At 67.6% G+C, this 26,879-nt stretch overlaps 2 protein-coding genes across 12 annotated transcripts; both read right to left on the bottom strand.

The window, feature by feature from the left end:
• Positions 1-33: 33 nt before the first annotated feature.
• Positions 34-13,366, bottom strand: LZTR1 (leucine zipper like post translational regulator 1). 4 transcript variants are annotated; one of them, XM_069557371.1, is made up of 21 exons: positions 12,241-13,366; positions 11,748-11,810; positions 8,230-9,427; positions 7,744-7,823; positions 7,324-7,432; positions 6,565-6,648; positions 5,936-5,993; positions 5,483-5,622; positions 4,934-5,135; positions 4,429-4,584; positions 3,887-3,997; positions 3,693-3,785; positions 3,529-3,609; positions 3,277-3,442; positions 2,980-3,149; positions 2,727-2,883; positions 2,050-2,176; positions 1,828-1,977; positions 1,276-1,381; positions 1,066-1,146; positions 34-838 (listed from the first exon to the last, which is right to left on the bottom strand). In XM_069557371.1, exons 3-21 carry the CDS (start codon positions 8,361-8,363, stop codon positions 722-724), a joined length of 2,322 nt encoding a protein of 773 aa, XP_069413472.1. In that variant the 5' UTR covers positions 8,364-9,427; positions 11,748-11,810; positions 12,241-13,366; the 3' UTR covers positions 34-721. The 4 variants fall into 4 exon arrangements, with proteins under 4 accessions (XP_069413472.1, XP_069413471.1, XP_069413474.1 ...); XM_069557370.1 differs by having other exon boundaries at positions 9,371-9,427; positions 12,241-12,808; XM_069557373.1 differs by having other exon boundaries at positions 9,310-9,427; positions 12,241-12,505.
• AIFM3 (AIF family member 3) lies at positions 13,366-26,432 on the bottom strand. 8 transcript variants are annotated; one of them, XM_069557381.1, is made up of 21 exons: positions 26,394-26,432; positions 25,482-25,659; positions 23,978-24,169; positions 20,535-20,748; positions 20,310-20,416; positions 20,079-20,188; positions 19,944-19,988; positions 19,635-19,731; positions 19,442-19,554; positions 19,098-19,184; positions 18,656-18,747; positions 18,438-18,568; positions 18,243-18,358; positions 18,070-18,141; positions 17,916-17,979; positions 17,415-17,491; positions 17,199-17,316; positions 15,618-15,716; positions 15,168-15,243; positions 14,576-14,680; positions 13,366-13,738 (listed from the first exon to the last, which is right to left on the bottom strand). In XM_069557381.1, the coding sequence occupies exons 3-21, from the start codon at positions 24,006-24,008 to the stop codon at positions 13,699-13,701; spliced, it is 1,794 nt and encodes a 597-aa protein (XP_069413482.1). In that variant the 5' UTR covers positions 24,009-24,169; positions 25,482-25,659; positions 26,394-26,432; the 3' UTR covers positions 13,366-13,698. The 8 variants fall into 8 exon arrangements, with proteins under 8 accessions (XP_069413482.1, XP_069413481.1, XP_069413477.1 ...); XM_069557380.1 differs by lacking the exons at positions 23,978-24,169; positions 25,482-25,659; positions 26,394-26,432 and having other exon boundaries at positions 20,535-20,829; XM_069557376.1 differs by lacking the exons at positions 23,978-24,169; positions 25,482-25,659; positions 26,394-26,432 and having other exon boundaries at positions 19,635-19,988; positions 20,079-20,416; positions 20,535-20,829.
• Positions 26,433-26,879: the final 447 nt, after the last annotated feature.

Below are 26,879 nucleotides of genomic sequence, written 5' to 3'. Positions count from 1 at the left end.
TCACCGTGGGAGGACTGCGCGGTGAGCTGTGGGTGCAGGTAGCGCTGCTGTGCCTTTAATGGAGGCTAGCCCATTGACAGTAGATGGTGGGAGCAGGCGGGGACCTGGGACGTCTCCGACTTCATTCTGGGACACCCAGGGCCCCGATGTGTGCCCACGCCGGGGGGTGCCCGGCCGTCCGGAGGTGCTGACCCCTCCGGCTGGGAGCTGAGCTCAGAGCCCTTCACGCCTCACAGTTCATCTGGAGTTGGACTCCACCTGCCCAAGCTCTGGGTAGCAGGACAGGACCCTTACTTACACCGACCTTGACGAGGGTCAGGGGTTGCTGTGCAGCCCACATCAAGGCGCCTTGGCAACATGACCCAGTGGCGGGAGGCACAAACCATGCTGGGCCCCTGCAAGATGGTAGGGGACCCAAAGCCAGCTCCCTGCTGGGCTCCTCTGCCCCTCTGGGCCCCTGGCCAGGTGCTTCCCCCTGTGGTGGTCTCACCATTGAAGCCTGGCACCCCACCCTGGGGCGGGCGCGAGTCAGAGGCCTGCTTCACTGTCCATTTCCCGGGGGATGTGTGTCCTCAGCAACGAGAGGGGCGTTTGGGGCACCGCCGTGTCCGCTCAGCCCCCTTTGGGAGGCTCTGGGCACTGGGCCCCTCAGCTGGAGGCCCAAGTGTGAGTGGCACGGGCTGCAGCGGGCGGGGTGGGGCGGGGCAGCATCGCTCGGCCCTCATATGTCGGCCCCCAGCTCTGCACACTGCTTGTCTGAGATGTGGGAGGCCAGCGAGTCGATGATGTCCAGCAGCAGCTGCTGGCTCAGCAAGCGCAGCGTGGGCAGCTTGGAAACCTGCGGAGGCAACCAGAGGCCAGAGGTTGGAGCCAGGTGCTCCCTTCTGCCCCGGGCCAGGCGACCACGGTCTTTCGGGGATGGGGGGGTGGGGTGAGGAGCGGCCAGCGTGTGGACCTCTCCGTGTGGTTATCCCCAGCGCCCACTGCTGCCAGGGCCAGGCTCCAGTCCCCTGCACCCGACCCGGACCTGGCTGGCGACAAGGGGGGTGCGCCCTGAGCCCTGACCTTGGTGAACTGGTGCACGATGATGTGCAGACAGTGCCGCTTCATGTCCAGGGCCTGCGTCTTGTCCGCCGCCTCCAGGATCTGCAACGGCGGGCTCCCTAAGCGAGCTCCCTAAGCGGGCTCCCTAAGCGGCGCTGCCCCGGCGCCCCGCCCCGCCCCGCCCCGCCCCGCCAAGACGCGGAGGGCCAGGCCCAGACCCAGGGCGGCCACCTGTAGCACGTTCTGCACCGTCACGTTCATCTCCAGGTTCTGCTTGCAGTAGGCCTGCAGACGGTTGTTGTAGAAGCCGTAGTAGTACGGCGCTGAGAACAGGTAGCTGGGAGCTGGTTAAGGAGCCGCCGGCCAAGCGAGCTTGCCTCCCCTCCCCGCGGAGGGCCTCAGGACATGGCGGCCCGCCCACCACCAGGACGCTGGGCTCCCATCCAGGCAGGGCAGACCTGTCCTCTGCCTGGGCTCTGAACCACTTGGGGGTCCAGGGCCCAATTCAGGATCCAAAGAACACCCCAGACTCCTCTCCCAAGGGAAGTCCCCCACGCACCTGCAGACCCATCCTCCCCCTCCCTGGCTCCGACCAGCACACAGCAGACGTGCCCGGGAGCCACGCGTCCTCAGAGCCCCCCGTCCCTCCTGGCTGCAGAACCCTCTGAGCTGGACTGGCTGCTCCCGAGGGCTCAGGGGAGATGGGGCCACCAGGAAGCCTTGGGAAACCGCCCGGCCAGGCAGGGCCGGCGGGCGTCGCCGGGAGCCCGGAGGCGAGGATGCAGCGAGTCCTCGGGCGGCATGTTGACCTCGCCGTAGTAGATGTACCGCAGCATGGACTCGAAGGCCTGCCTGCTCGGCACCATCTCCCCGATGGAGATGTTCACCTGGCCGTCCTCGGGCATGAAGGACCGGAACATGGCCTCGAAGTAGCTGCGGGCGGCAGGCAGCCTCAGCAAGGCAGCCGGCGCCCGACCCCGCGCCCACGCACCACACCCCACCCACCTGGAGCGGGCGGCCAGGATGGCCTTGTGGGCTGGCCGCGGGTGACCGTCCAGCAGGAGGGTGATGTCGCAAAACTCCGCGCCCGCGCCCTCCAAGTATGCCTTCATGTCCTGGATCAGAGACGTGCCTGGGGGTGTGGAGGGAGCCTGCTAGAGGGCTGCTCCCGACTTAGGGCTTGAGGCCCGCCCCCTGCGCGTCTGCCACGTGGCCGCGCCCCCCACAAGCCCCTCCCCCCGCTCTGGCCCTTGGGGCTCCGCCCCCCACTCCACAGCCCGGCCTCCTCCGTGATTTGGCCCCCGGAGCCCGCCCACCCCTGTGCTGTGTCACCTGGAGCCGGGGCCAGGTGGTGAAGGAGCCTAAGGTCCCTTCCCGGCTCGGTGGGGACAGGGCAGGGAGGCACCGAGCATCTGAGGGCCGCGCCCACCCGTCACCAGGCCCCAGACCTGGGCGCACCTGGAAGAGAAGCTGGCCCACTAAAGACAGACCCTCAGGCCTGGCGCCCCAGTCAGGGCAGCAGCTGCCAGCGAGGGCCCATGTGCCCCCAGGAACACCTCCGGAGGTGCAGCCCTGGCGCCCAGCCCACTTGGCGGGGCTCCGCCTTGCCCGAGCATGAGTCGCCTGCGGTTGGACCCTGTGCCCAATGTGCCCTCCGCCCTCGGAAGAGGAGGGCTCCCTACCGATGTCCACCGGCTGGTCGGAGGGGGCGCGGGGCGGCGGCTGCTGCTTCCGCCGCACAATCTCCACGATCAGAGGGGAGGAGAGGCGCTCAAATTCCTTCATCATGATCACCTGGTTGAAGTGCGACTCCTTCACCACAAAGTTCAGGCAGTGCTCCTGCACACACAGGCGGTGGGCGCCGGGTCAGGCTCCCCGGGTCGGGCCGCAGCGGGAGGGGCGCGGGTGGGGGCCGCCGGGGGACCCCGCCGGCACCTTGAGCTGGCCCAGCTGCAGCCGGGCGGCGCTCTCGCACACGACCAGCACGTTCTGCAGGTCCACCGAGGCCTCGATGTATTGGCGACACAGCTGCTCCAGGCGGCAGAGCTGGAAGCCCAGCGCCAGCTTGTACACGTCCATGATGAGCAGCACGTCCTCCACGTGACCTGCGCCCCCAGAGCCCCCTTGAGCCTCGGGCCGCGCGGGGGGAACGGGGCCCAGGAGCCGCAGGCCGCCCCCGCCTGCCCGCCTGGGGCCCACCCACCGGGGCCCGCCCCGTCGCGGCGCGCCGACCTTTCCGCGGGTACTGGATCTTGTCGGTGTACAGGAACTGCATGAGAACCTCGAACGGCCGCGCCTCGGCTTCGCGGATGGCCACGCGCAGCAGGGGCGGCCGGGCCGCTCCCGCAGCAGCCACAGGGCCCTCCCTGGGCGCCGGGGCCGCCTCCTCCTCCAGCTTCTGTGGGCAGAGGAAGAGGGCTCAGGGCGCCACGGAAGCGGCGGACGGGCCGGGGCAGGGGCGCCGCGGGGCGCGCGCGGCCTCACCCGCGCCTGGGCGATCTTCCTGCGGAGCCAGCGGCTGCGCGCCGTGACGATGGCCACGTGGCCCTGCACGCACTCCTCCTTCTGCGGGGAGAGGCAGGGCTCAGCGGAGGGCGGGGCCCGGGGCAGGGGCCGCTGGCGGGCACGGGGGGTGGGGGAGCACCCACCTCGCCCAGCACGAACTCCACGTCGCAGAACTGGCGGGCCTCCCACAGCCGCCCGTAGTCCTCGTGCAGCGTGCACTTGGGGTAGGAGGAAAACTGCAAGCAGAGAGCGCGCTGCCGGCCCGCGCGGCGCCGCCCAGGCTCCCCGGGCCCGCGGCGGGCCGCCCCCAGCCCGACCTCGGCGGCCGCCGCCCCACCTGGAACCTGTACATCTCCCCGCTCCGGATGTTGTTGTCCACTGTGCCCCCGAAGATGTACATGGCGTCCGAGATGACGGCGGCCGCGTGGAAGAGTCTTCCGCTGGGCAGCTGGGTGGAAAGGGGTCAGTCGGCGGAGGGGACAAGGAAGGCGCGGGGGTGTCCGGCGGCGGAGCTGCCTGAGGCCCCGCGCCGGCCTGGCTGTAAACAAGGACGGCACCAGTGGCCTGGAAGAGCGGGGGATCACAGGACAGGAGACCAGACGCCCCCCTCCCCAGAAAAACCACGTGTGGGGGGAAGGGGGGCCTGTGTGCGCAAAAGGGAAGGATAGACCCTGTGCCCCGCGAGGCGGCGCCAGGCGCCACGCCCTGCACTCCTGCAGCCCGGCCAGGGGGCGTGGGCTCCGGGCCTCCCCTCACGTGCTGGGTGACCCCCAAGCCTCCGTCTCCTGACCACACCACCGGCTCCAGGGCGTGAGTGAAGGGCGGGGGGGGGGGGGGGGGGGGGCGCGCAGCAGGGGCCAGGAGGGTGCCGGGCCTCACCTCTGAGGCAGGCAGGGAGGGCTGCCTGGAGGTGGTGCTGCCGAAGTCCAGGCCGAACACGTCCCGGGACTTCTTGCAGCCGGTCCGCTCCTCGGAGCCGGGAGCAGGCACCTCCTCGGAAGCGGACGCTCGCTCTGGCATCTCGGCCCCGCCGACCTGGGGGCAATAGGCGCGAGCAGGGCCCTCAGCAATGGCTGGGCGGGCGGCAGGAGGCCGCTGCTGGCCCCGCCCAGCTTGTGGATGGGTGCTGGGGCCACAGTGTGGGTGTAGGAGGGGCTGGACGGGGGCTCCCCCAGGCACAGCGGAGACGGGATGCAGGCCCCGTTCACGCGCACATCCCAGGAACGTGCCCGGCATGGCGCACGCACACCGCTGCTGCGCTTTACTGCGCGGGTGCTCAGTGGAGGGCAGAGGGCTGGGCCGCAGCGTCCGGCGCTGAGGGCCCTGGGCACCCTGGCCTCGCTGCTGCCGGCCGCCGGGGGCACCGCAGGCCGGCCGCACTCACCTCGCTATCCGAGCTGGGCTGGATGACCTCCCAGGTCTGGAAGTCCACGTCATAGCAGTGCAGCTCGTTGGGGAGGGTGTTGTCGGCCGCGCCCCCGAACACATAGAGGTGGCGGTCAAAGGCCACCATGGTGTGCCCGTAGCGCCGCTGCGGGGGCGGCGGGGCGCCCCGCAGCAGGTGCTCGGTGGGGATGCGTGTCCACCTGCGAGCCGGGCTCACGCTGCATATGACCATCCATGAGGCGGCAGCTCCTGCCGCCCGCAGCCTCCGCCTGGGCGCTGAGCCCCCCGCCCCAGTCCACCCCGGCACCAGCCCTGTCTGGCCCCTCAGGACCACCGTGGGGTCCGTCTCAGCCTCCCTGCCCCCCACAGAGCAGGCAGCAGTGGAGGGCCAGGGGGCGGCTCTCTTCAAGCTGGGACCCAGAGGGCGGCCATCCAGGCTGCAGTAGCGCCCTGGGCCAAGGCGGCCAGCTGTGTGTGGGGCCCACAGGGGCAGCCCCCAGGCACGGGTGTGGAGCGCTGACGGGGGCCCCGCCTGCAGGGAACTCACGTCTGGTCCTTGAACTCGAACTGGAAAAGGTTGTTGGTTATCTTGGCCCCACTCTGGCCCGAGAAGACGAACATCCTGTCCCTGCACACGGCGGCCGGGAAGTTGCAGCAGGAGGGCGGGATCTCGCCGCTCTGGGCCACCTGCGGGGTGGGGAGGCCGCTCAGCCCGCGCCCGGCCCGGGCCGCTGAGCTGGGGCTATGCTCACCCCAAGGACTCACAGCCCGCGTCCGCACAACAGCTGAAAGCCCCACGTGGACGGGCCCAGGGTGAACAGCGGGGGTGCCTTACGACAGGGGCGGCAGGGCAGCGGGCGACAGGCCACCCAGGACCCCAACAGCAGTCGCCCCCATCGTGTCTGAGGAAGGATGCATCATCCCCAGCTATGGCAGTCACAGGCTCGGCCATGGTCTCCCGGCCCGGAGCAAGGCGGCCTCCCCAGCCCACGGCCCTCACCTCCTCCCAGCACGTGAGCTCCCGGTCCTGGAGGCCGATGGTCCACATGTCATTCAACCTGCATCGGGACAGAGGGGGTGGGGCCCCGCAGCTGGGCTGGAGGTCAGGGTGGGCCTGGGCCCGGCCGGGACAGACGGCCCCAGGAGGGAATCTGATTGGGGACTACAGAGCGGCCTTGGGGTGGGGGCTTCGGCTGGGGGCTGCCCGGAGGCCCCGGGGGCCACCACGAAGCCTGCGGCACTCGGGGCTTCTGGAACTGGCTGGGGTCCTGGGGACTGAGCGCTTGGTGCTTTTGTAATCAGAACACAGCAACGTCGACGTTCGCTGACGTTCCACAGCAGGAAGGCGCCTGCCTCCCCCGCTCTGAGCTCTGAGGACACCAGCTACGGTCCTGGGCGTCCTTGGCCAGCAGTCTAGACGTGTGGGGCCCACCATGCCTTCAGTCACCCCAGGAGCTTCAGGGGTGCCAGAGCGCCTGTCCCCGGTGGGGGTCCGGCGGGGGGGCCTCCACTCAGTGGCCTTCCCCCAGCCGCATCCACATACCCAGCCTCCTGGGAAACCCAGCTCGTGCCTCCTCCCCGGGGCAGGCGGGCCGCTCTGCGCCCGGCGTGTCTCTGGCCACGGCCTACCTGGCGTTGCCATCATAGCCGGCAAAGATCCACAGCTTGTCACTATACACCGTGGCACCGTGGGCCGAGCGGGCGACTGGCAGCCTGGGGCAAGTGGAGGGCAGGGCTGGGGGCACCCTGGGCAGAGCTGAGCCGCACAGCCCCACATAGCCCGGGTCCCAGCCCTGTGAGCCCCACCGCCCTGGGGCGAACGTGCCCACACCCGCTGACCCGGGCTGCTGGGAATAAGGGACCTGGCAGAGTCTGAGCCCGCATGGGCACTGGACGAGGAGTCACACGTCCAAGGGCACAGAGCCCCCTCCAAGCCCCTGCCTGGTGTCGAGGGGGCGCCTGTGAAGCAGGGCCAGAGGAGGCCGTCCGCAGAACACTGGGTCTCCCTACCCTCCGGAGGGGTCCAGGGGAGCTGAGAGCCAGGGATGGGCAAACAGGGCCAGCTGGCGGGTGCTGCGGGCTCCCAGCTCGGCCGTTGCGGGCCCTCACTTTCAGGCTGCGGGCCCCTCTTAGCTTTTAGAGTTAGGGTTAGGGTTAGGAACACTGCTTCCGTCTTGGGCTTTCGTCCTTTGGCCGAGGCAAGTGGGATCGTAGCTCCCTGACCAGGGTTCGAACCCACACCCCTTGCCTTGGAAGGCAGTCTTAACCCCTGGGCCGTCCCGGAAGGCCCCTTCATCTGTAACCCCACAGAAGCCAGTCCAGGCCCGCCGCCCCCCGAGACCCAGCATGACAGCCCGTACAACCCCAAAGGTCTCAGCACAGTCTCACCGTCCTTCAATTTTCCACTCTGTCCACTGGCCAGTTGCAAACTTGTATTCAAAGAGGTCGTTTTTGTTCTTCAAGTTTGAGTTGGAATAGATGTCGCCAGTGTAGCCCCCTGTAAAGAGAGCAAGAAGCCCCCACAGCCCGGGGCGTCAGCTCAGTCTGCAAACCCAGGGGGCGGTGGGCACGGGCGGGGTCTGCCCTCGGTCAGCACGTCTCCCAGGACCCCTGCCGCCCATCAGCTCCTGCTCGAGGCTCTGGGGACAGCAGCCGGGCGCAGAGGCAGACGGTGCCCCCTGGAGATCAGGACGGTTGGGGGAGGGGACCCGAGAGGCCCCCGACCCAGCACAGGCGCTGGAGGATGGGGCATAGAGAGGCTGGCCCAGCACAGCCCGGGGCCGAGGCTCGACGGGAGGCGGCGCTCACCGAAGACGAACATGCTGCTCCCGTAGACCACGGCGGAGTGGTGGTATCGGGGGGCCGGGGGGGTCCCGGTGGTGAAGGCCCTGAGGGGGGAAGGGGCATCAGGTGCAAGCGGGGGGCAGCCCCATCACCCCCAAACTGCTCTCTGCTTTCTCATTATAGAAGCCTTAAAAAAACTGCCAACTAAGGGAAAAACAAAACCTCACATATAATCCCTTTGCCAGAAACCACTATCCACAGCTTGAGGGTACACCTCCCCACCTTCCCCACAGTTACGCCTCTGAGTAATTTTCTGTGATTTCTCTATGACCAACTCAGTGAGCACGAATCTGAGCAAACTCCCAGAGACACTGGACTTCCTTGGCGGCTCAGGGTGAAGTATCGGCCTGCAATGCGGCCCCCAAGCCAGCTGCAGGAGACCCAGGTTCAATCCCGGGGTCGGGAAGGTGCCCTGGGAGAGGAAAGGGCAGCCCGCTCCGGTCTTCTTGCCTGGAGAGCCCCACGGACAGAGGGGCCTGGTTGCTACAGTCCACGGGGTCACAAAGAGTCGAACACGACTGAAGCGACGCAGCACAGACCCCCAGCAGGAGACCGTGGACAGGGAGGCCTGGCGCACACCCCATGTGGCCGCCGAGAGTCAGACGGGGCTGAGTGGGATCTCCGCAGTGGGATCTCGCGCTGGCCTCCTGGCCCCTCTGGAGCCATCCCCCCTGCAGCCCCAGGCTGGGCCGTGCTCTGCAGCGCAGGTGTCCATGCGACTTAGCTGCTCCTTTTCAGACTTTTAACTGAAGCAATTTTTAACCATGAATTCAAAGTCTCGAGAGTGATTTTCCAGTTCACCCGTAACTCCCGCACACAGTTTGCAACCAAGTGCGAGAGAACCACCAAACCAACTGACCTGACCCCAGCGCCTCCTGGGGGTCTGGGCAGGGTGCCGCTGCGAGTCTCAGGCCCAGACATCCTCCTCTGTCAAAGGCGGGGCGGTGAGACCCCCCAACCCCGCGGAAGGCAGGGCCCAGAGCTGCTACAGAGGCCGGCAGTGGGCACAGCTCAGGAGGAAGCCCAACACTTCCTAGCCCCGGCATCTTCTCCTCCCCTCGGCTGGGAGCTGCCCCCAGCGGGGCTGGACTGGAGCAGAAGGGCACAGACACCCAGAGCTCAGAGAGGGCGTGCGTCTTGCCCAAGGCCACACAGCAGGGAGGGCCTGGGACCTGCGGGCTGCCCGCTGCCTGTGCGGGGCCTCCCGGAACGGGATGGGCCTGGGGAAAGGCAGGGTGGGGGGCAGCTGCTGGGTGGCCCCTCTAGTGGCGGAGACAGTCCTGGAAGGACCCGTCAGCCCACGGCCCCCCAGTGGGCTCCCACAGCAGCCCCTGGCCTGGGAGATGGAGCTGGTGATGGAACAGCTCTCCTGAAGCAGAACCTAAGGACCCACAACTGGATCCCCTAAAATCACAAGATTCGGAAAATCCAATCTCAGCCTCAGACCAGAAAAGAAAGGAAGCAGAAAGAAAAGAGAAGGCCAGGGGTCACTGAGAGGGGCTGGATGCGGTCATCAGCTCCTTGAAGCACCTCTAGCCTGCACGCGCGGGACCCGGCCGGGGGCGCTCGTGTCTGGGCCGGGGGCTCCCACCTGCACCAGGAGCAGTCCTTCACGTCGAAGCGCAGGAGGTCATTGAGCATCGTCTTCCTGAAAGACAGTGGGGACCGGCGGATGGACACGGGCAGCTGATTGAGAGGCTCAGCCAGGGCAGCTAGCTGATGCTCGAGGGTCCAGAGACGGGACCCCAAAGGGAGCTCCCCGTGGATGCGGGACCAACCCGCCCAGGGTCGGGACGCACGCCTGGTTCCAGGCACCCTGCGTCTCACCAGCCACCCCACTCTTGCTCCCAGGCCGCAGCGGGTCAGGGAGGCCCCATGCCTTCTCTCTCTTCCTGTCGCCTCTTTATGGCAGAGCCAAGATAATAACCACATTCGAGATACAATAAAGCACAAGCAGAACCACAGGCCACCTAACACCACCCACCCGTTACCCCCCAGCCCTCACAGGAAGAGCGAGAAGGGCGTCCACCCAGGAAGAGCCCAGCACCCCTGCCCGTGGGCCAGGCCTGCGCCTCTGCTCCCCCTTGAGGAAACAGCCTGGGCGACCACAGGGCCTGAGGCCACGCCCCACGGGCAGAGAAGCAGGAGAGACCGGCCCCTCCCTCGCCCCTGCGCACCCCTCTAAGCAGGAGGAGCCACTCTGCGCTGTTTACAAAGTTCCAGCTCAAGTGAGACAAATCCTTCTCTGTTTCTTAGTGTCTCTTTGCAGAGAAAATGTTTCTGCTTCCGGCTACACAGCTGTCACTCAAAGGCTGTGTCCCCGGCACAGGGTGGGGGACTCATCACCCCCGGCCCTGCGCTGGCCACTAGGCCTTTTCTGGCTCGCGGGAGTCTCCTTCAGGCTGCAGTAAACCCCTGGGGATGGACGCCTCTTCCGCGTTCCATTCCCGCCAAGGGCACACATGTGTGGAATTAGAGCTGGGACAGAGCTCCAGCCCCGGCCAAGGAGAGACCCAGCGAACATCCGGCTGCTCTGAGGACCAGTGGAGCCGGAAGAGGGGCAGAAGCGGAGGGGAGGCCACCGGCTGGTCCAGCTGGTCTGAGGGGTGGGGGGGAGGCCTCAATCCCAGGAGATGCAGAGGAGGGGCAGGGAGGGTGGGAAACAGGGAGGCAGGGGGAGGGTCCTCACGTGCAGCCAAGTCACAGTGAGGCAGGGTGCCCAGTACCACACAGGCAAGGGCAGCGGCGCTGTGGACACGCGTGCAGGGTCTCACACGCTGCCAGGAGGGCGCGCGCCTTTCCCCAAAGAGGGGGCCGTGCCGGGTTGTGAGCCAAGAAGGAACATGCTCCAGCCGGCTGCGCGTGGGCAGAGAGGCTGGAAGCCCCTTCTCCCCAGTGTGCAGGCCCCACGGAGGGATCCTGTGGGACTGCGGCCACAGCCCGTCAGAGGCCAGGCCTGCCTGAGCTACAGGCCAGTGTGTGGCGGAGAGGGGCGGACAGGCTCAAGGGCGGGATCGGTCTGTGCCCACAGCGCCCGCCCCACGGGGACACCTGCGTCCCGGACCCTGACAGCCCGGGGCTCACTGACCCTCAGGAGCACCTTTCAAAAGCAAGGCGGAAGCCCACCGCCTTCGACAGAGGAGACACGGGGCAGTGGAGGGTTGAAGCCACGTTCTCAAAGCCACCAAGCTGACCTCAACCAAGCCCTGTGTGTCCAGGAGCCCAACTTCAGCCTCACACCCCGCTGGCTCCCAACCCTCCAGAGCCCCGGGGGCCATCCCTGGCCTCTCCTGTGTACACCCGGGGTGCACGCGGCAGGGAAGCCCAGCAGACTCCAGGCAGCACAGTCCTGCCACACGGATCTCTCTGCTCCAGACTCTTCCTCTCTCCTGGTGCAGAATAAGCCTGCCGGCCTGCTGTGGTAGCCCGGCCCGGCCCCGCCCTTGCTAAGACAGCTCCGTCTCTCCGGGGAGACGCAGCTCCTGGAGGAACCAGGCCAGCAGCAGGACGCGGCCGCACAGACCAAGGGCCACCTCAGCAGCTGCTTCACAGAAGGAAGCCAGCCACCACTGAACCGGGAACCGTCGTGGGGTGGAGACGGGCCACCGGGAAAGGCTGTTTGCCAGGCATGTGCCGCGAAACGTAGGGAAACCCTCGTGCAAGTGAGCAACGCTGGAAGGCAGGAAATCTGTGTTCTCTGAAGCTCGTCAGCCGCCCGCGTGGGGCGCGGGGAAGGAGCAGCGCCTGGCCGGGGCGCCGGCCGGGGCAGACGCGTCTCCTTCAAGGCTGCGTCCACTCATGCAGGACAGGGCCGGCTCCCTGACTTCAGTGTGTGCTCCCCATCGCTGAGAGAGCCTCACGGATTCGGGAGCTGGGCCCAGGGCTTAGCTCTCATTTGGAAGAGTGGCGGTGGGGCTGCAGAGACCAAGTCCCCACCACCCTGCTCCTCCCTTGAGACCCAGACTCACCCGTTGTCTCCACCAAACACGTAGATGGCGTCTTTATAGGCTACCACTGTGTGCTTGCTGCGCCTGCAGACAGAGAGGGGCGGGCGGCCGTCAAGCCAGGACGCCCCTGGGGGGCACCCGCCAACCAGACTTGGCGCGGGGGGCTACCACCTAAGTCGGATAACAACCCTCCTCCCCAAGATCGGTGGAGACTCCCAAGCTCCACCAGCACCCTCAAAGGGCTCCGCGCGTGGAGACCCCGGACTCTCCCACCCCACTGCGGAGCCCCGGGGCTCCAGCTCCACATCCACAAACACAGCGTGGCCGTAGCCTTCAGCCCCGGGCACTCGGGGGTCCCCTCGGAAGCCCCTTCCCCTAACCCTGATCACCAGCCCCCCCCCGCCCCCCAAATACTACCGCGTCGGGCCCCGGGACAGCGCGGCCCGGCCTCGCGCCGGTGCCCCGCCGGAGACCTGCTCGGACACCCCAGCCCCGGGGCCCCGCCCCGCCGTACCGAGCCCCCACGAACTCGTCGCAGGGCGGGAGGCGTCGCCAACGATGCACGGTCTCAGAGGGCCCGAAGTTGAGGGTCAGGTACTCGACGCTGTCCGAGCAGCTGTGGTCAAAGTCCACGCTCGGGGCCACCTTGGACCGCGCGCCGCCGGCCAGCGCCCCGGCCCCGATCGGGCCTCCCGAGCCTCCCGGCCCCGCCATGCCGAGTCCTCGGCTGATGGGACCCGGGGGCCGCGGGAAGCGCGGCCGCCGCCCCGAGCCGCCCCGCAGAACTACATTTCCCGGCGAGCCCTGCGCCGGCCGGCGCCCGCACTTCCGGGTTCCGCCGCGCACTTCCGGGTTCAACCGCGCACTTCCGGCCGGCGCCGTCCGCACTCCTGGGCGAGTCTCGGGTGGACTCTACCCACTGGCCTGAGCGGCGAGCTCATGGTGGTCTCCCCAGAAATGTTTTCCGCGGGGCGCGGTACCCCTCACCCTCGGCTCCAGAGTACGTGGACGCGGCAGCAGCCCCGCACGGCCCGCATGTCCCCGGCGCGGCTCCCTGCATGCCCTGCGCCCGTGGCTCTGTCGCGATTGTCCGCCGCGCCCGGAATCCCGGACGGAAGGGTTCCGGGCTCGCAGCGGCCCCCGTGGTCCCCGCCGCCGTCCCCTTCCTGCTGAGTCCCCAGCCCGGCCCCCGGCATCTCCGCTCCCCTCGGCCTTCCTTCCACGTTGCGAAGCAGCGTGGTGCGGAGGCTCTGGGTTCTCGGTCCTACTCTAGGCAGAGCCTCAGCTGCTTCATCTGCGAAATGGGCATTCAGGAAGCTTAGGCTGCCACGAGACCCAGTCCTCGGCCCTAATGTGGTCAGCGCCGCGGAACTGCCAAGCGCGACCTCCTGTTTCAAACTCTTGGCACCCTCTACCTGCAGTGCCCTTCCTTCAAAATCCAGACCCAGGGCTTCGATCTGCGGGGGCGCCTTCCCCAATCCCCGGGGGGTGCAGAATCAGCTGCTCCCTCCTCGGGGCGCTCCTAGACCAGGCTTCCTCCGTGTGACACTTCGCTGGTCTCTGGTCCTGCCTGTGTCCCCCGTGATCTGCTTTCTCCCCCGTGAGAGTTTGCCCGGGTATAGTGGAAGTCACACAGCTCTGCAAACGTGTGCGTTTTAATGTTAAGATAATATCTAGTACGTTGCAGGGTCCCACAGGGGACCAGTCCCAGTAGAGGAAGAGGCCAGCCCGCCCACCCCCACCCCACCACTGCCAGCAGTCCTCAGCACCGGAGGCCTTGGGTGGTGAGCATTTCCTGGAGGCGACCGAGGCCTTTCTGGGTGGGGGAAGGGGGGAGCCAGGCAGCCGAAGGCAAGCACTGAGGGCGCTCAGGGTCTGCCCCCTGGGGTCCTGGGAACTGTAGCTTGGCACTTGCCCCCCGGGGCTCAGCCTCTGTCCCTGACGCCCCAGCAAGACCGTGCTGTGTGCAAACTCAGGAGCCTTTCCCTGTGAGCCAGGACATGTCACCGGTCCTGTAGGAACGAGGGAGGAGGCGTGAGGGCAGAGGGCGGCAGGCTCCCCCTGGGCACCAGGAGCAGCGGGAGCTGTGTGTGGCCCTGGTGCCCGGTGGGGAAGTGCCCGTGGGCAGAGGGGGAGACCACCAGGCGCAGGCTCCGGGCTGAGGTGGGAAAGGCCCAGAGGAAGGAGAGGACGCACGTACTTGCTGAGCAGCACAGACAGCCTTCTCGAGGCAAGAGGGAGAGACAGAGAAGGCCCGGGAGAAGCCTGTCATTCCTGCCCCTCCCTTGGTTCCCGGTTTCCAGCGTGAGCCCCCCTGTCCCGTGGCCTCCAGGCTTTCCTTGACCCTGGGATGGGTGTGGGGTGTGGGGGTCTCTGCAGGTCGGCTGAGCCCACAGGGTGAGTCCCGGTGGCGCCGTGCCAGGGTGAGGTTACAGCAGCAATGGCTGCTGCCCGGTGTCCCTCAGACGCCGAACAACCACCCCAGGACTGCCAGGGCGTCCCCAGGAGGAATGAGAATCACGTTTCTCCATGGCTGTGTTCTGGGCAGCGGGGTGTCCCGGGCCCCGTGACTGCCCTGGCAGTGGGTCTTGACCCTTCCCTGCAGCACTGGCCGCGCCCTGGACACGGCCTCCTTCCCTTCTATCCACAAGAGCACAAATAAGCAACCTGCTCCCAAACCACAACCCTTGTCCCACGTGACACCGTAGCCCTGGGAGCTTCAAGCTGGTTGATGGGGGGACGGGGAGAGCCCCGGGAGGCTGTGGGGGCAGCTCACTGCCGTGGGCAGCTTGAACCAAGGCCTCCGGAACGTCTGCCCCCTCCCCGGGGCCTCCAGCACCCACACTCACTCCACTTCCCGCTTCCGGATGGTGCGGCCGGAGGCCAGAACCTCAGCCACCTTAGACACGATGGGGTCGTAGTTCATGCTGGCCACAGAGATCACCTCGTCGCCCCTGCAGGGAGAGGTGGCCGAGCCTGAGGACTGCCAGCAGCAGCCCCTGTCCTTGGAGACCGGATGCAGCTGGGGCTCAGGGAGGCTCCCACTCCGGACCGAGGGAATGCTATGACCACCTGGCATCCCCTTGGCCCAGCACAGCTTCCGGTCCCGCGGGACCCCGTGAGGCTCCTGCCCAGTGGGGTTCACGGCTGACACCTGTCCTGGGACCCCGCCCTCTACCAGTGACCCTCTGTCCAGTGACCCCAGTGTCGCTGTCCTCGGTGTAAAAGTAGGCCATCAGCCCCCATCTCCAGGAGCTGACCTCAGATGATGAAGTGTCCGCCTCCCGCGGGGCGGCTGTGCCCCACTTCTGTGCCCCTCTCCTGGCCGGCCTCCCGCCTAGCTGGCCCCCCTTGCCCCTCGGCCCACCGCCTGGCGAAGCTGGCTCCTCCAGAGCAGCAATTCTCCCGGCCAAGTGGCCCCCTCACCCTCATGGCTCTCACTTGGTGTAAAAAGCCACGAACTTGAGCTCGTCCAGATCCCCTTGGATGATGACATCGTCGAAGCCGTCTCCGTAACCTGCAGGACGGGCGGAGGGGACGTGGCTTCACCAGGTCCGCGTGCAGCGCCCTTCCCACGATGCCCTCGGCGGACCTGTAAGGGGGTCCTGGCCCCGCCGCCAGCGAGCTCCTGGCTTCCACCTGCAGCCGCCGTGGTCCCGCCCCCGGGATGCTCCTCACCCCGCCCCGAGACGCTCCTAGTACCACCCTCCGACGCTCCTGGCCGCCCCCCGCCGCGGGATGCTCCTGGCCCCGCCCCCGGGTGCTCCTGGCCCCGCCCCCGGGTGCTCCTGGCCCGCCCCCGGGTGCTCCTGGCCCCGCCCCCGGGTGCTCCTGGCCCCGCCCCGCGCTCCGCCACACCTGGGCCCCGCCCTCAGCCGGACCCCTTGGCACCTGCGTAGCGCAGGCTCTTGCCGAACATGGCTGTCCACAGGTAGGGCACCGTGCTGATCTCCGCCTCCTGCGCCAGCATGTTCTGGGCCGCCACGCGCCCTGTGGGGCCCGCGGTCGTGAGCGCTCCGCCCCAAGGCCTTGCCACCCCTCTACTGCCTGCCCGCCCCCTCCCGCTCTCCGGGGACCTCTGATATGTGGGGCAGGGACCGGGAGTGCCCATCCCTGCTTGCCAATGATGGGTGCAGAGGTCACGCGGGGCCCAAAGCTGGCCATTGACGTCCAGTGCCTGGACTGGGTCCGGAAGGGGCCGGCTTCCCGGGGCCACCCATGTCAGGTGTGACTCAGACACCTCACCAGACAGGTCAGGTCTCAGGAGGGAGGCGGGACAACGGGGCACCAGTGTCCAGGGGAGCAAGGACGACAGGCTGAGTCAGCGTCTGAGACAGAAAGGGGGCGTGGCTCCCCTCTTTGATCGAGGGGTCCTGTCGGACCCCTGCAGTTGGATGTCTGTGACCGTCCCCTGGACCCTCCTGGTTAAACATCAATTATACAAGCAGTTCAAAAGCTTGACGCTTTTGAACTGTGGTGTTGGAGAAGACTCTTGAGAGTCCCTTGGACTGCAAGGAGATCCAAGCAGTCCATCCTAAAGGAAATCAGTCCTGGGTGTTCATTGGAAGGACTGATGCTGAAGCTGAAGCTGAAGCTCCAATACTTTGGCCACCAGATGGGAAGAACTGACTCATTGGAAAAGACCCTGATGCTGGGAAAGATTGAAGACGGGAGGAGAAGGGGACAACAGAGGATGAGATGGCTGGATGGCGTCACCGACTCGATGGACATGAGTTTGAGCAAGCTCCGGGAGCTGGTGATGGACAGGGAGGCCATGGGGTCGCAAAGAGTCGGACACGACTGAGTGAGTGAACTGAACTGATATGAGCAGTTTGTGTTCCTTCAAACCTAGCACCAACCGCAGACCTTAGGCCTGAACAGAGGCTGGCACCAAGAGAGGGGCTTCAGGCTCAGACGGCGCGAGAGTGACGAGAACAGAAGAGGGCGCAGGGCGTCTGGCCATCCGGCCTGAGCAGCTGACTGGCTGTACCGGCAGCTGAGGGGCCTGGACCAGGTGTGTGCAGTGACCGCCCACGGGGAGGGGGACGTGGGTTTCCAGGCCCAGACAGCCACCTCCCAGGGGCCTGCAGGCGGCAGCCAGCTTCACAGTCTGTCGGGTGGCCCAAAGGGGATGCAGTGGGGAGCTGGACTGGGTCCTACTAACCTCCCAGCCCCCGGTGAGTGCATGGGTTGGTGAGGACTTCTGAGGAACGTGATGTTTGAGAACAGCGGGAAAGGAGAGGCTGGGGCAGGGGTAGTGGGCTGGGGCGCTGTGGCGGCGGAACTGGGCGCCCAGAGGATGCTGGAGGGGTCTAGGGAAGGAGGTGGCAGCAAGCCGGCTCCATCGCCTGTGTGAGGCTGGCCTGATGGGCCACTGCAGGGCCCTGAGTGGCAGACCCCAGGAGCAGGGCCCACAGGCAGCAGCTGAGGGGCGGGCCCGGGGGGAGGCTGCTGCCACCGGGCTGGCGGTACCCTGGGCGTGAGCCATCTGCCAGTGGGGGATGTTCACTCTGCGGTTGTTCCTCCAGGCCAGAGGGAAGGTGACAGCGTCGCCAGCTGCAAACACGCCGGGGATGCTGGTCTGCATCATCTGTGGGGGGGGCGCGGGGCTCATGGGTGGGACAGGCACCCCAAGGGGGTCCTCCCCCACCCCACCGGCAGCTTGCCCACCTGCCCCAGCGGCCCCACCTTGTTGACGGGGATGAAGCCTCGGGAGTCCAGACTGATGCCACTCTGCCTCAGGAAACCTGTGGCAGGCACAGCGCCTGGCAGGACAGGGCCCCTGTGTCCACAGCAGTCCAGCCCAGCCCATGCCTTCACAGCCCGTCCCCTCTGTGTGCATCCCCAGAGACCCTGTGTGTCTCCCATCGGGCCTCAGGTACCCCCTCCGAGAAGGTCTCCGTGAAGCGCCTGGTGGGGGTGGGCATCCGCACCTTCCCCCAGCCCGTGCCACCTCCTCCCCCAGCTGGAGCAGGGGCCAGCTAGAGCCTCACCTGTGTCCACGCAGTTACTGGGCAGGCGTCACTAGAAGCATGCCCCATGCCAGCCCAGGCCAAGTACCGACTCTCCAAGAGCCCTGACCGGTGGGTATGGTCAGACAGGCTGGGGGAGCGGAAGGGACTGGCCCGAGGTCAGCGTTGAGCAAGAGGGGGTGACCCTGCTCCCTGCCACCGCCCGCCCCCTACTCACCGATGCCCACCACACAGACGTCGGCCCGCACCACCTTGCTGCTCTTCAGCACGACCTCCTTCAGCTACGGAGAGTGGCGGGGCGGGTGAGCAGCTCCGGGGCACAGGAGAGGGGACAGAAGGGCCGGGATGGAGGGGAGTGGAGGAGGGCCCACCTTGCCCTCCTGGGCCCGCAGCTCTGACACCTCAGTCTGCATGTAGAACTTGACACGGTTGTTCTCAAACATCTGTCAGGCGGTGGGTGGGGCGGGGGTGCAGGGGTGAGAGCTGGACAGGAGGGACAGGACAGGCGGGGGCCCGGCGCGGTTGGATCCCCAGGGGGGCTCACCTTCATGAGGGCGCGGCCGACACGCTCCCCCAGGAACCTCCTGAAGGGGGTCTCCTCCACCTCCACCACGGACACTGAGTGGGCCTTCTCAGTCAGGTAGGCGGCCACCTCCATCCCTGGGGCAGGGGGGGTGATGCGGGCTGGCACCCTGCACCGCCCCTGCCAGCGCCACCCCAGGCTCCCCCGGCTGCTCACCCAGGAAGCCGGCCCCCACGACCACGGCGTTGCGGCCCCGGGCCAGCCTCACCACGCGGTTGGCGTCCTCGGGCGTCCGGATGGTGAGCACATTCTCCACGTCTTTGCCTTTGCAGCTCAGGGTCTTGGGGCTGAGATGGGCCAGAATTGGGGAGAGGGGCGGCTCCCGGCCCCGCCCCCAGCCCTCTGCCTGGCGGGGGTTGCGGGGCCCCTCCCACCTGCTCCCAGGCGCCAGCAGCAGCTTGCTGTACTCCAGCTTGAAGCCATCCTTGAACACGGCCTTCTTGTTCCTCACGTCCACTGTGACCACCTGAGACCCCCGGGGGAAGAGCATGGCCTCCACCACGCTCCGCGCCTGCCAGGCCCTCTGGGCAGCTCCACCACCCGCTGAACCTTCCTCCCCGCACCAGGCAAGCCCTCTCACACTTCAGCCCCACCTCCTCCTCAAAGCCCTCCTGAAGCCCCAGGGCCTACTTAACCCTAACCCTAACCCTACCCTGGGGCCCTGTGTGTACTATGATTCCCCCAGGCCTCGGGCATCCCTGGGTGCCTGGGCCCCTGGGCAGAGGGGTGTGGAACACACCCACACCTCCAGGGGCCTCACACCCACCCTCCACGGTGCCCAGGAAGCCCTCCCAAGCCTGCTCCCCTCGTCCACACCTGGGCCTCGGTGAGCACCTCGATGCCGTGGGCTCGGAAGAACTCCTTGGGCCTCAGGGCCAGCTGCTCCGGCTGTGCGTCCAGAGACTGCCGGGGACACTGGCTTGAGATGGGGCCAGGCGGCCAGCGTCCCCTTGGCAGCTGAGGACCGAGGCCTCGTGGATGCGGGGCAGCCTGGGCCACACAGAGGCTCCAGGGCGGAACTCTGCCAACTAGACCTCCTGGGCACCACAGACAGGCCTGGCACGGGCAGAGAGGGCAGCCGCCCGGTTCCCCGGGGGACCTAACTGTGGGCAGAGGGGCGAGGGTCTGGCCCTGCTCAGAGCCATTCGCGCCCTGCCCACCTTGCTGAGCTTGGGCCGGTCGTAGGGAAGGTGGCGGTCCAGCGTGCACAGCACGATCCGGTCTGAAAAGCCCTCCTGCCGCAGCGTCTCCGCGCACACCAGGCCAGCTGCCCCTGAGCGGAGGGGACGGGGGGGGGACGGGTGTCAGGAGCCCTCTCCCCAACCCGCCCTGCCCCGAGGACCCAGCACCAACCTGCGCCCACGATCAGCACGTTGGTGCTGACGCTGTGGCCGGCGCTTGGCGAGATGCATGTGGCCATCACCTTGGTCCTTCGCTGCAGCTGCAAGGCCTGGGGGCGGCCGGCTCGCTGGGGGCAGCTGGGAGCGGGGCTCACTGCCGCCCCCTGTGCCCACCTGGCGGGCCAGGCTCTCCTGCCCCGGTGGTGCCTCTTCCCCACCGGGGAAGCCCTCGGCCGGCCTGCCAGGCTCCCTCCCGCCCCAGGGACCCAGAGGCCCTCGAGCCGCATTTCTCCCTGCCTGAGTCCCCAGCCTGCGCCCTTACCTGCTTGCTGGCCCGGACGTGCACCTTCTCCTTCTCGATCTTCACCTGCAAGGGCTGCGGAGCTCAGGCCCAGGCTTTGGGGTGCTCTGGCCCCTGCACCCCCAGGGGCTCACCCCGCTGCACGCCAGTCCCCACCTGGAACTTGTGCAGACTGTCCAGGCCCGGGAAGTCCTCCAGGTCCCCGGTGCTGACGTTGAAGCAGGCGCCGTGCCAGGGGCAGCGGACCCGGCCACGGGACAGCACTCCTGCAGGGGGCAGGGCTGGGCCACCAGCAGAGGCCGGGCTCCAAGGGCACCACGGTCCCGTCCCCACAGCCCCAGAGCCCCCCACCAGCAGATGGGGCCCCCACGGGCACCCACACCTCACCTTTCACCAGGGGCGCGCCATAGTGCGGACATTTGTGGCCCAGGGCATGGAGCTCCCCGTCCTTCACCAGCAGCACCTTCCCCCAGCCCAGCTCCACCTCCCGCATCCTGGGTGGGGGGGGGTGCTGCCTTCAGAGGCCAGGGAGCGGCCCCCAGCCCCAGACCAGCAGCAGCCTCCGAGGCCGTGCCCCACCCCCTCCCATGCCCTCCCAGGCCCAGCACCCACTGGCCGTTCTCCAGGTCCTTGACATGGCAGACAGCGGCCTCCACGCAGTCCTGGGCACCAGGGTAGGGGTGGGGGGCAGGCAGGCGCTCATCCGCGTGGAAGTGGCGGGCGGCGCCGTTGCCTTGGTAGGCCCGGGGGCTGCCCTTGCCGCTGGTGGACAGCTCCTCCTTGCCCCGGTCCTTCTCGGGCAGCACCACCTCGATCTTGAGCTCCACTGGGGGTGGGCGGGGTGTGGGTGAGCCTCCAGCCCAGCCCATCCCTCACTCACCCCTCCAGTGGGAGGCCGAGCGGAGGTGCTGGGGGAGCCCTGGGCAAGCGCGACGTGATGTCTGTGCGTTTTTTTTCTCACTAACAAACTGAGCCAGGGGCACCAGCAGTGTGCGTTTGCCTGGAGCGGCCCCTTCTCCAGGAACCCACATGCAGGCGAGAATCTGGGGCCGGAACCCTGACTCCGAGGGCACAGCCACCATGGAGGATGGGGGTGGCCCGAGAAACTTGGGACGCAGCCCGGGTCAAGGTCCCTGAGTGAACCTGGGTAACCGAGGCCTGCAGAGGTTTGAAATTTTTTCAAAATTAAAAGAAAAAAGTGTATATGCTACATAATTTCAACTGGAGATAGCTGCTCTTGCCAGCTGGAGAACCCTTCATTATTTGCCAGGTACTGAGTGCAGAGGGCCTTGGGGGTGGACCCCACCCGGGCAGTGCGTGCGGAGGACGCAGGCGTACCCCCCTCCCGTGGGGCTGACTAGGAGGGGCACTTAGCAAGATTATCACTTTCTTTATACTTCTCCACATTTTCCAAATTCCCGACTCGAGCCTCGGGTATTTTTCTAATTAGAAGGGAACAATAAACAGAATTTTCAGCAGCGATAATCCGGCCTCCCGGCCCGTGGCTGCAGGGAGCGGGGCTGAGCGCAGGGCACTGAGCTCTGGTGCAGCGTGGGCGCCCCCCGCCCCCAGCCCTGGGCCCCTGAGCCCCCAGGCCCCTCCCCCTAGACCTGACCTCCAGAAGCAAAGAGCCCAGGTGGCTCCTCAGGGCCTCAGCCCAAGCGGTGGTCCCCTTGGCCTGGGCCCTTGTCTGTTTCTGGCACAGCTCAGCCCTGCTGGTCCTCCTAGACACAGCCCAGGGGCCGCTGCCACTGGCCGCCCCCCCGCCACGCTGCCCTAACCCCCCAGCCTGGCCCGGCCCCTCATCCGTCCATCCAGCGCCCCCACCCGCCCCACCCAAGCTGCAGTCAGGGCTGAGCTTGGTTCCCTGATTCCGGGGGCAAGAAGGGCCGGCCCACACATTGCGCTGAAGCTGCTGCTTCAAGTGGGGGCCTCCGGGTGGGCTGGGCTTTTGCCTTCATTTTCCACACTCGAAGTAACAGCGATCGAATGTTTTCAGAAGAATTAAAAACAAACATACTGTGGGCTCAGCTGACACCAGTTACGTGAGCTGCACAGACCAGAGCTCACAGCAGCAGCCCTGCAGGGGCCCAGAGGACAGCCACGCCAAGGGGCTTTCACCCTCCCTCCTCCAACAGAAGACCCGAGGCGCTCGATGATGTGGCCTAACGGGAAGGCGCCAAGGCGGGGGCCGTGCGGGACCCTTAGCCCCTTTCAGCAGATGCCCTCATTGTAAAATGAAAGAGCAGAGCTCACCCCCTTGGGGGCAGTGCAGCTGAAGGCAGTAATACATGCAGCTTAGGGCAGACGCCCAATGCGTTTCATTGCTCAGCTCTGAGCCTCCTGGTGGCCACGGCAAAGAGGGAAAGCCTTTGAGTACCAGAGTGCCCTAATGACCGGAAGGTGGCCGAGGCTGCCCTGGTTGCACAGTGGGTAAGGGTCTGCCTGCCGGTGTAGGGGATTGTGGTCTGGGGAGACTCCACATAGCACGGACTGGCTCAGCCCTGCACCACAGCTGCCGAGCCCGTGGACCCAAACCACGGAAGCCCGCACGCCTAGAGCCTCTGCTCTGCGACGAGAAACCCACTCACCGTGATGCAGGACGGACCCTGCTGGCTGCAGCCAGGGAAAGCCCGGGCAGAGCGATGGAGACCCAGTGCAGCAGCAGCAACGGCAAAGGCAGGCGACCAGATGCCAAGAGGCCTGCACGTGCTCCCGAGCTCTGAGCTCAGGAAGGACGGGCGTGGAGCACTCCCCGAGAAACGCGGGGCTCCCGGGCCCGGGCTGCGCTGGGCGTGCCCTGGAGGTGGACAGGGAGGACTTCGCCCGAGCCTCTGTGCTCCTTCTGGTCTCCCTGTGGGCTGGGGACCCCCAGAGAACTCTCCTGGCCGGAAGGCGCTCACTCCCACGAGCTGAAACCCCAGACCTGCCCCGAGTGGGCCCCGGGGCCCTGAGTTCCTGCCCCCCCTGCCGCAGCCCACAGGGAGCCCCGCCCCCCAGACAGGAAAGAACAGCGTCCTGCGAGGGCCTCCCGGGTGCCGAGCCCTGTGCCAAGCGCACCAGCAAGCGCGGGGCACAGTTACGAGGCCCGTCTCACAGTGAGAACACAGAGGCTCAGAGAGGCGACGTCGCCTGCCCAAGGCCACGCAGTCTGGAGCAGGCACCGGATTTGAGCTCGAGAGCACTGCCCCTGGTGTGGTAAGAGTGACCCGCCCCTGTCCTGGGGGTCCTGGGGCCGGGGCTCCGAGAGCAGCAGGAGGCCCCCTGGGCCAGGGCATCCAGCCAGCCCAGCAGCCCTGCAGGAGCCTGCTACAAGGCCAGCCAGCACCCTGGGGTCCACTGCCGACGGGCGGGAGTCGCGGTCAAGACAATTGCGTCTTTTGCCCAAGGGTTGGGTTTCTGCAGCTTGGGAGCGGGGACCAGACGCAGGGGGCCTCTCCCGGACTGGCACCCCTGGCCCCCAGGTTCCTCCTCAGGCCCAGGGAGACGAGAAAAGGCTCGCGGGCTTCAGGTTGTGGAGCCGCCGGCTATCAGGTAAGGGCAGCTGGGTGAGCGGGCAGGGGGCCTAAGTGCTTGGGTCTGGCAGGGTGGGGATGTCCTCCACCAATGGGGAGTGTGTCCAGAGAGGCCTAGGAGGCGGCCCAAGGTCACACAGTGGTCAGAAGAGATGGCAGGGCTGGACCTGTCCGCTCCACCTCTGAGTGGTCTAGAGAGCTCAGGCTTATATATTTTTGGGGTGGGTGAGGCTCAGAGAGGTTGCTCCCATGCCCTGGGTCACATGGCGGCTGAGTTCTCTCCAGAGCCCCCTTCCTCAGCCCTGAGGGGGACAGACCTCCCCCCGCCACCCGCCTGCCCCCAGCAGCAGGAGGAAGCCTCCCCTCCCCTCTCTGAGAAAGGCACTGCCGTCGTTCCCACCGCCAGCACCCTGAGCCCCAGATAAAGAGGGCTCCAGCTGCCCCCCCTGCCCACAGTGTTAGCATTCGGCGGCCTCCGGGTCTGACCTACTTCGGAGGCAGAGGGGGAGGGACGGAGGGAGGCAAGAAGGGAAGAGGTACCTGGCTTGGGCTTGGAGAAGCAGCCGCCCATGGCGTGGGGCCTGTGGGGCGGGAGGGCGCGCTGAGTGGCGGCTGTGGGAGGCCTAGGGTGCCCCCTGGGTTGCTGGGCCCCCTGCGGCTCTCAGAGATGCTGGCACTACCATCCCAGTGGGAGCTGCCTCCGGCAGCTTCGGAACCAGGGCTTCGATGAGGCTGCGGGTAGAGACGCAGAGAGATGGAGCCGGGGGACTTTGGAAAGGGGCCGCCCTGGGGCCGGGTCCCCGAGGAATCACGGACCGCACCTGCCTCCTGGCCCCCCAGGCTCAGCACCCTCACTCCCCTCCCCTCTGGCCTACCTCCCCCTTAGGGCAGCCTCCCTTAGGCCCAGGAAACCCCACGATTTCTGCGGCCCTCAGAGCGCTACTGCCTGGGAGCCCCGGGACCCTTCATTCTCCAGGGCGGCCACCGTGCCTGGGGTCAGACTCGGGTCACCTTGACCGATCAGAGCTCCTCCTCCAGCGGGGGGCGGGGGTGCACATTTAGCACTCCCTGGCCCTGCCCCGACCTCGGTGGGCAGCCCTGGTACCCACCTCTTCCAAGGGCAGCTGTTGCCTCCCGTCCCGGCGCCAGAGTGGACCGAGGCCGCCCGTCCGGGAAGGCAGGGCCAGGGGCAGGGGTCCAGGAGGCGGCCCGGCGTCCACCCCTCCCCCAGCGCGCCGAGGCCAGGAGGGCCGGGGGCGGGGCTGGGGGCAGGCCACCGGTCCCCAGGGAAACCCAGCTCCATGTGAACAGAATGGGCTGCCCGCCCGGCCCGACGGCGCACCGCCCCGCTTCCGCTCCCCTCCCCTGCTCTTCCCCAAAGCCTCTGACGTTGGGGTTCTGCCCAAAAGCAGATGGAGACACGGGAGGGGGCCAAGGGCTTGCCAGGGCCAAGCAGCTGGTGGGGGCATCCAGGTGGCCTCCCACCTAGTGACTTCCAGACAGACAGGGACCCAGGAAGGCCCTGTACCGCCCTGCAAGCCGCGGGGCTGAGGAGGGGTTGCCCCATCCTCCAGGAGACCCGCGCGGCTGGAGCTCCCAGGACCACAGGGGGCCGCCCGGAGCATGCAGCTTACACGCGGGACTCAGAGGGCCCAGGATGGAGCTGTGGCTGCCTCGCTACGCTGATCTCCCCAACTTATCCCCCCGAAGTTCTTCCTGGAGTTTAAGCAGCTGAAGTCCAGCTGGTCTGGTTCAGATCCCAGCGAGGACCCCAGAGGGTGCCTGAGAGCAAGGGGCCTGGGAACTGCAGGGAGTCTGGGGGGGACCGTCTACTGCCTGGCACCCGCCTCACCGCCCTGGCGGGCCGCCGCAGGAGAGGTAGTCCCTGAAGGCCACCTGGGCGCACCCTTGCTCTTTCCCCCACTCCGTGCCAAGGCAGGTCGGTAAGACCGGGCCTCCACCCGCCCCACCTGCCCTTCCCTGGGCACACGGGTGCCCCTCCCCAGGCCCTGGCTCAGCCCTGCCCACCGCCCTCCTGCCTGACCTCTGGCCTTGCGTCAGGCCTGCTGGAGGCTGGCTTCCCAGTGTGCGTCTCACTCAGCGGCGGCTGCTCTGCCTTCTGTCCCAGCGGAATCCAGGGTGGCTGGGCAGGTGGACAGAACTCTGGGTCCAGCCCACAGGCACAGTGGGTGAGCTCTCAGGGGCTGCTTCCGCCTGGGGGCCTGGGCGGGCAAGGGGCTGTAAGCTGTCAGACCTCGGAGTCCTCGGGGTTGCTGGGCCACCGACACCCCAGGAAAGGGGCGACCTCAGCTTGTCTCCAGGTGCCCAGACGTCCAGACCCCCGAGGTCTTGGGCCTGGAGAGAGATTTGCTGGGGACAGAAACCTCCCCAGAGCTACCATGCGCCGGGCTGGCGTGGAGGCCCCCGCTCCCGCAGGTCCAGACACCCCCACCAAGCAAAGTCCCTTTGCCAGGACACACCAAGAGGGCACCCCGAGTCTTGGCAGGCTGCCGCCCATGCCCACAAGCTGCCCAAGCTGCAAACAGCCCTCTGGGACCCGCGTGTGTCCCCCGAACAGCCCCAGGGACCCGCTCCCCACTGCTCCAGTCCGCCTGTCCCGGGGGCTCCCCTGAGCCCTTTCCGCACCCACCCCGAGGGGCACCCCCAGCAGCTGGCTTCGTTTTCTGGGACAGCGACTGAGCTGTCTGAGCTCCGCCGGCCGCCGGCCCTCGAGGTCGGGGGGCGCTGTCCGACCTCCCCCCACGTGAGCCCGTCCCCCCGGGAAGCCCCTTCCAGCCTGCCTCCGGGACCCCTACCGGGGCCAGGAAGGGCATCAGCGCGCGGAAGCTCCCACGGCCGCGAGCAGGCGCCGAGTCACGGGACAGGGGGCCGAGGAGAGAGGGGCGTCCCGCCGGGCAGCCCCTTCTGGGCGCCGCCCCCAGCCCCGCGCGCTCACCTGAGCTCCGCCGGCCTCTGGAGCCTCCCGGCCGCGCTCGGGCGGGCGGGGCGGGGCCGGCGCTGCGGCGACGCTGCGGCCGGAGCCGGGAGCCAGCGCCAGCCGCTGCCGCGGAAGTGGGGCGGCCCGGGGCAGGCCGCGGGGGCCTCGGCCCCGGACGCCGGCGGGGTCTGGGGCCCTGACATCCTGGCGACCCCCATGGGGCTCCCGGCTGGCGGCAGGCCGGTCCTTTTTCCTTTCCTGTCTTGGAACCAGGGGCTCCTGGCAGCGTGGGGGCAGTGAAACCTCCCGCAGAAAGCTCCCAAAGTGAGCCCAACGGACCCCGACACCTCGACGGCTTTGGGGGTTCAGCTCCGTCCCTCCCCGCCCTCCCCACACAACGCCTTCCACTTTGTACTTTATGACAGTGTCTCCTTCCCAACTGTCCCTGCATGTGCAGAACTGCCCGAGTCCCTGTAAATCATGGTGTAGCCTGGTGGCTTGTCA

This window comes from Ovis canadensis, chromosome 17 (assembly GCF_042477335.2).
Source record: "Ovis canadensis isolate MfBH-ARS-UI-01 breed Bighorn chromosome 17, ARS-UI_OviCan_v2, whole genome shotgun sequence".
Classification (NCBI taxonomy): domain Eukaryota; kingdom Metazoa; phylum Chordata; class Mammalia; order Artiodactyla; family Bovidae; genus Ovis; species Ovis canadensis.
Note: the sequence above shows the minus strand (reverse complement) of the source record. Positions and strands in the feature narration are given on the sequence as shown.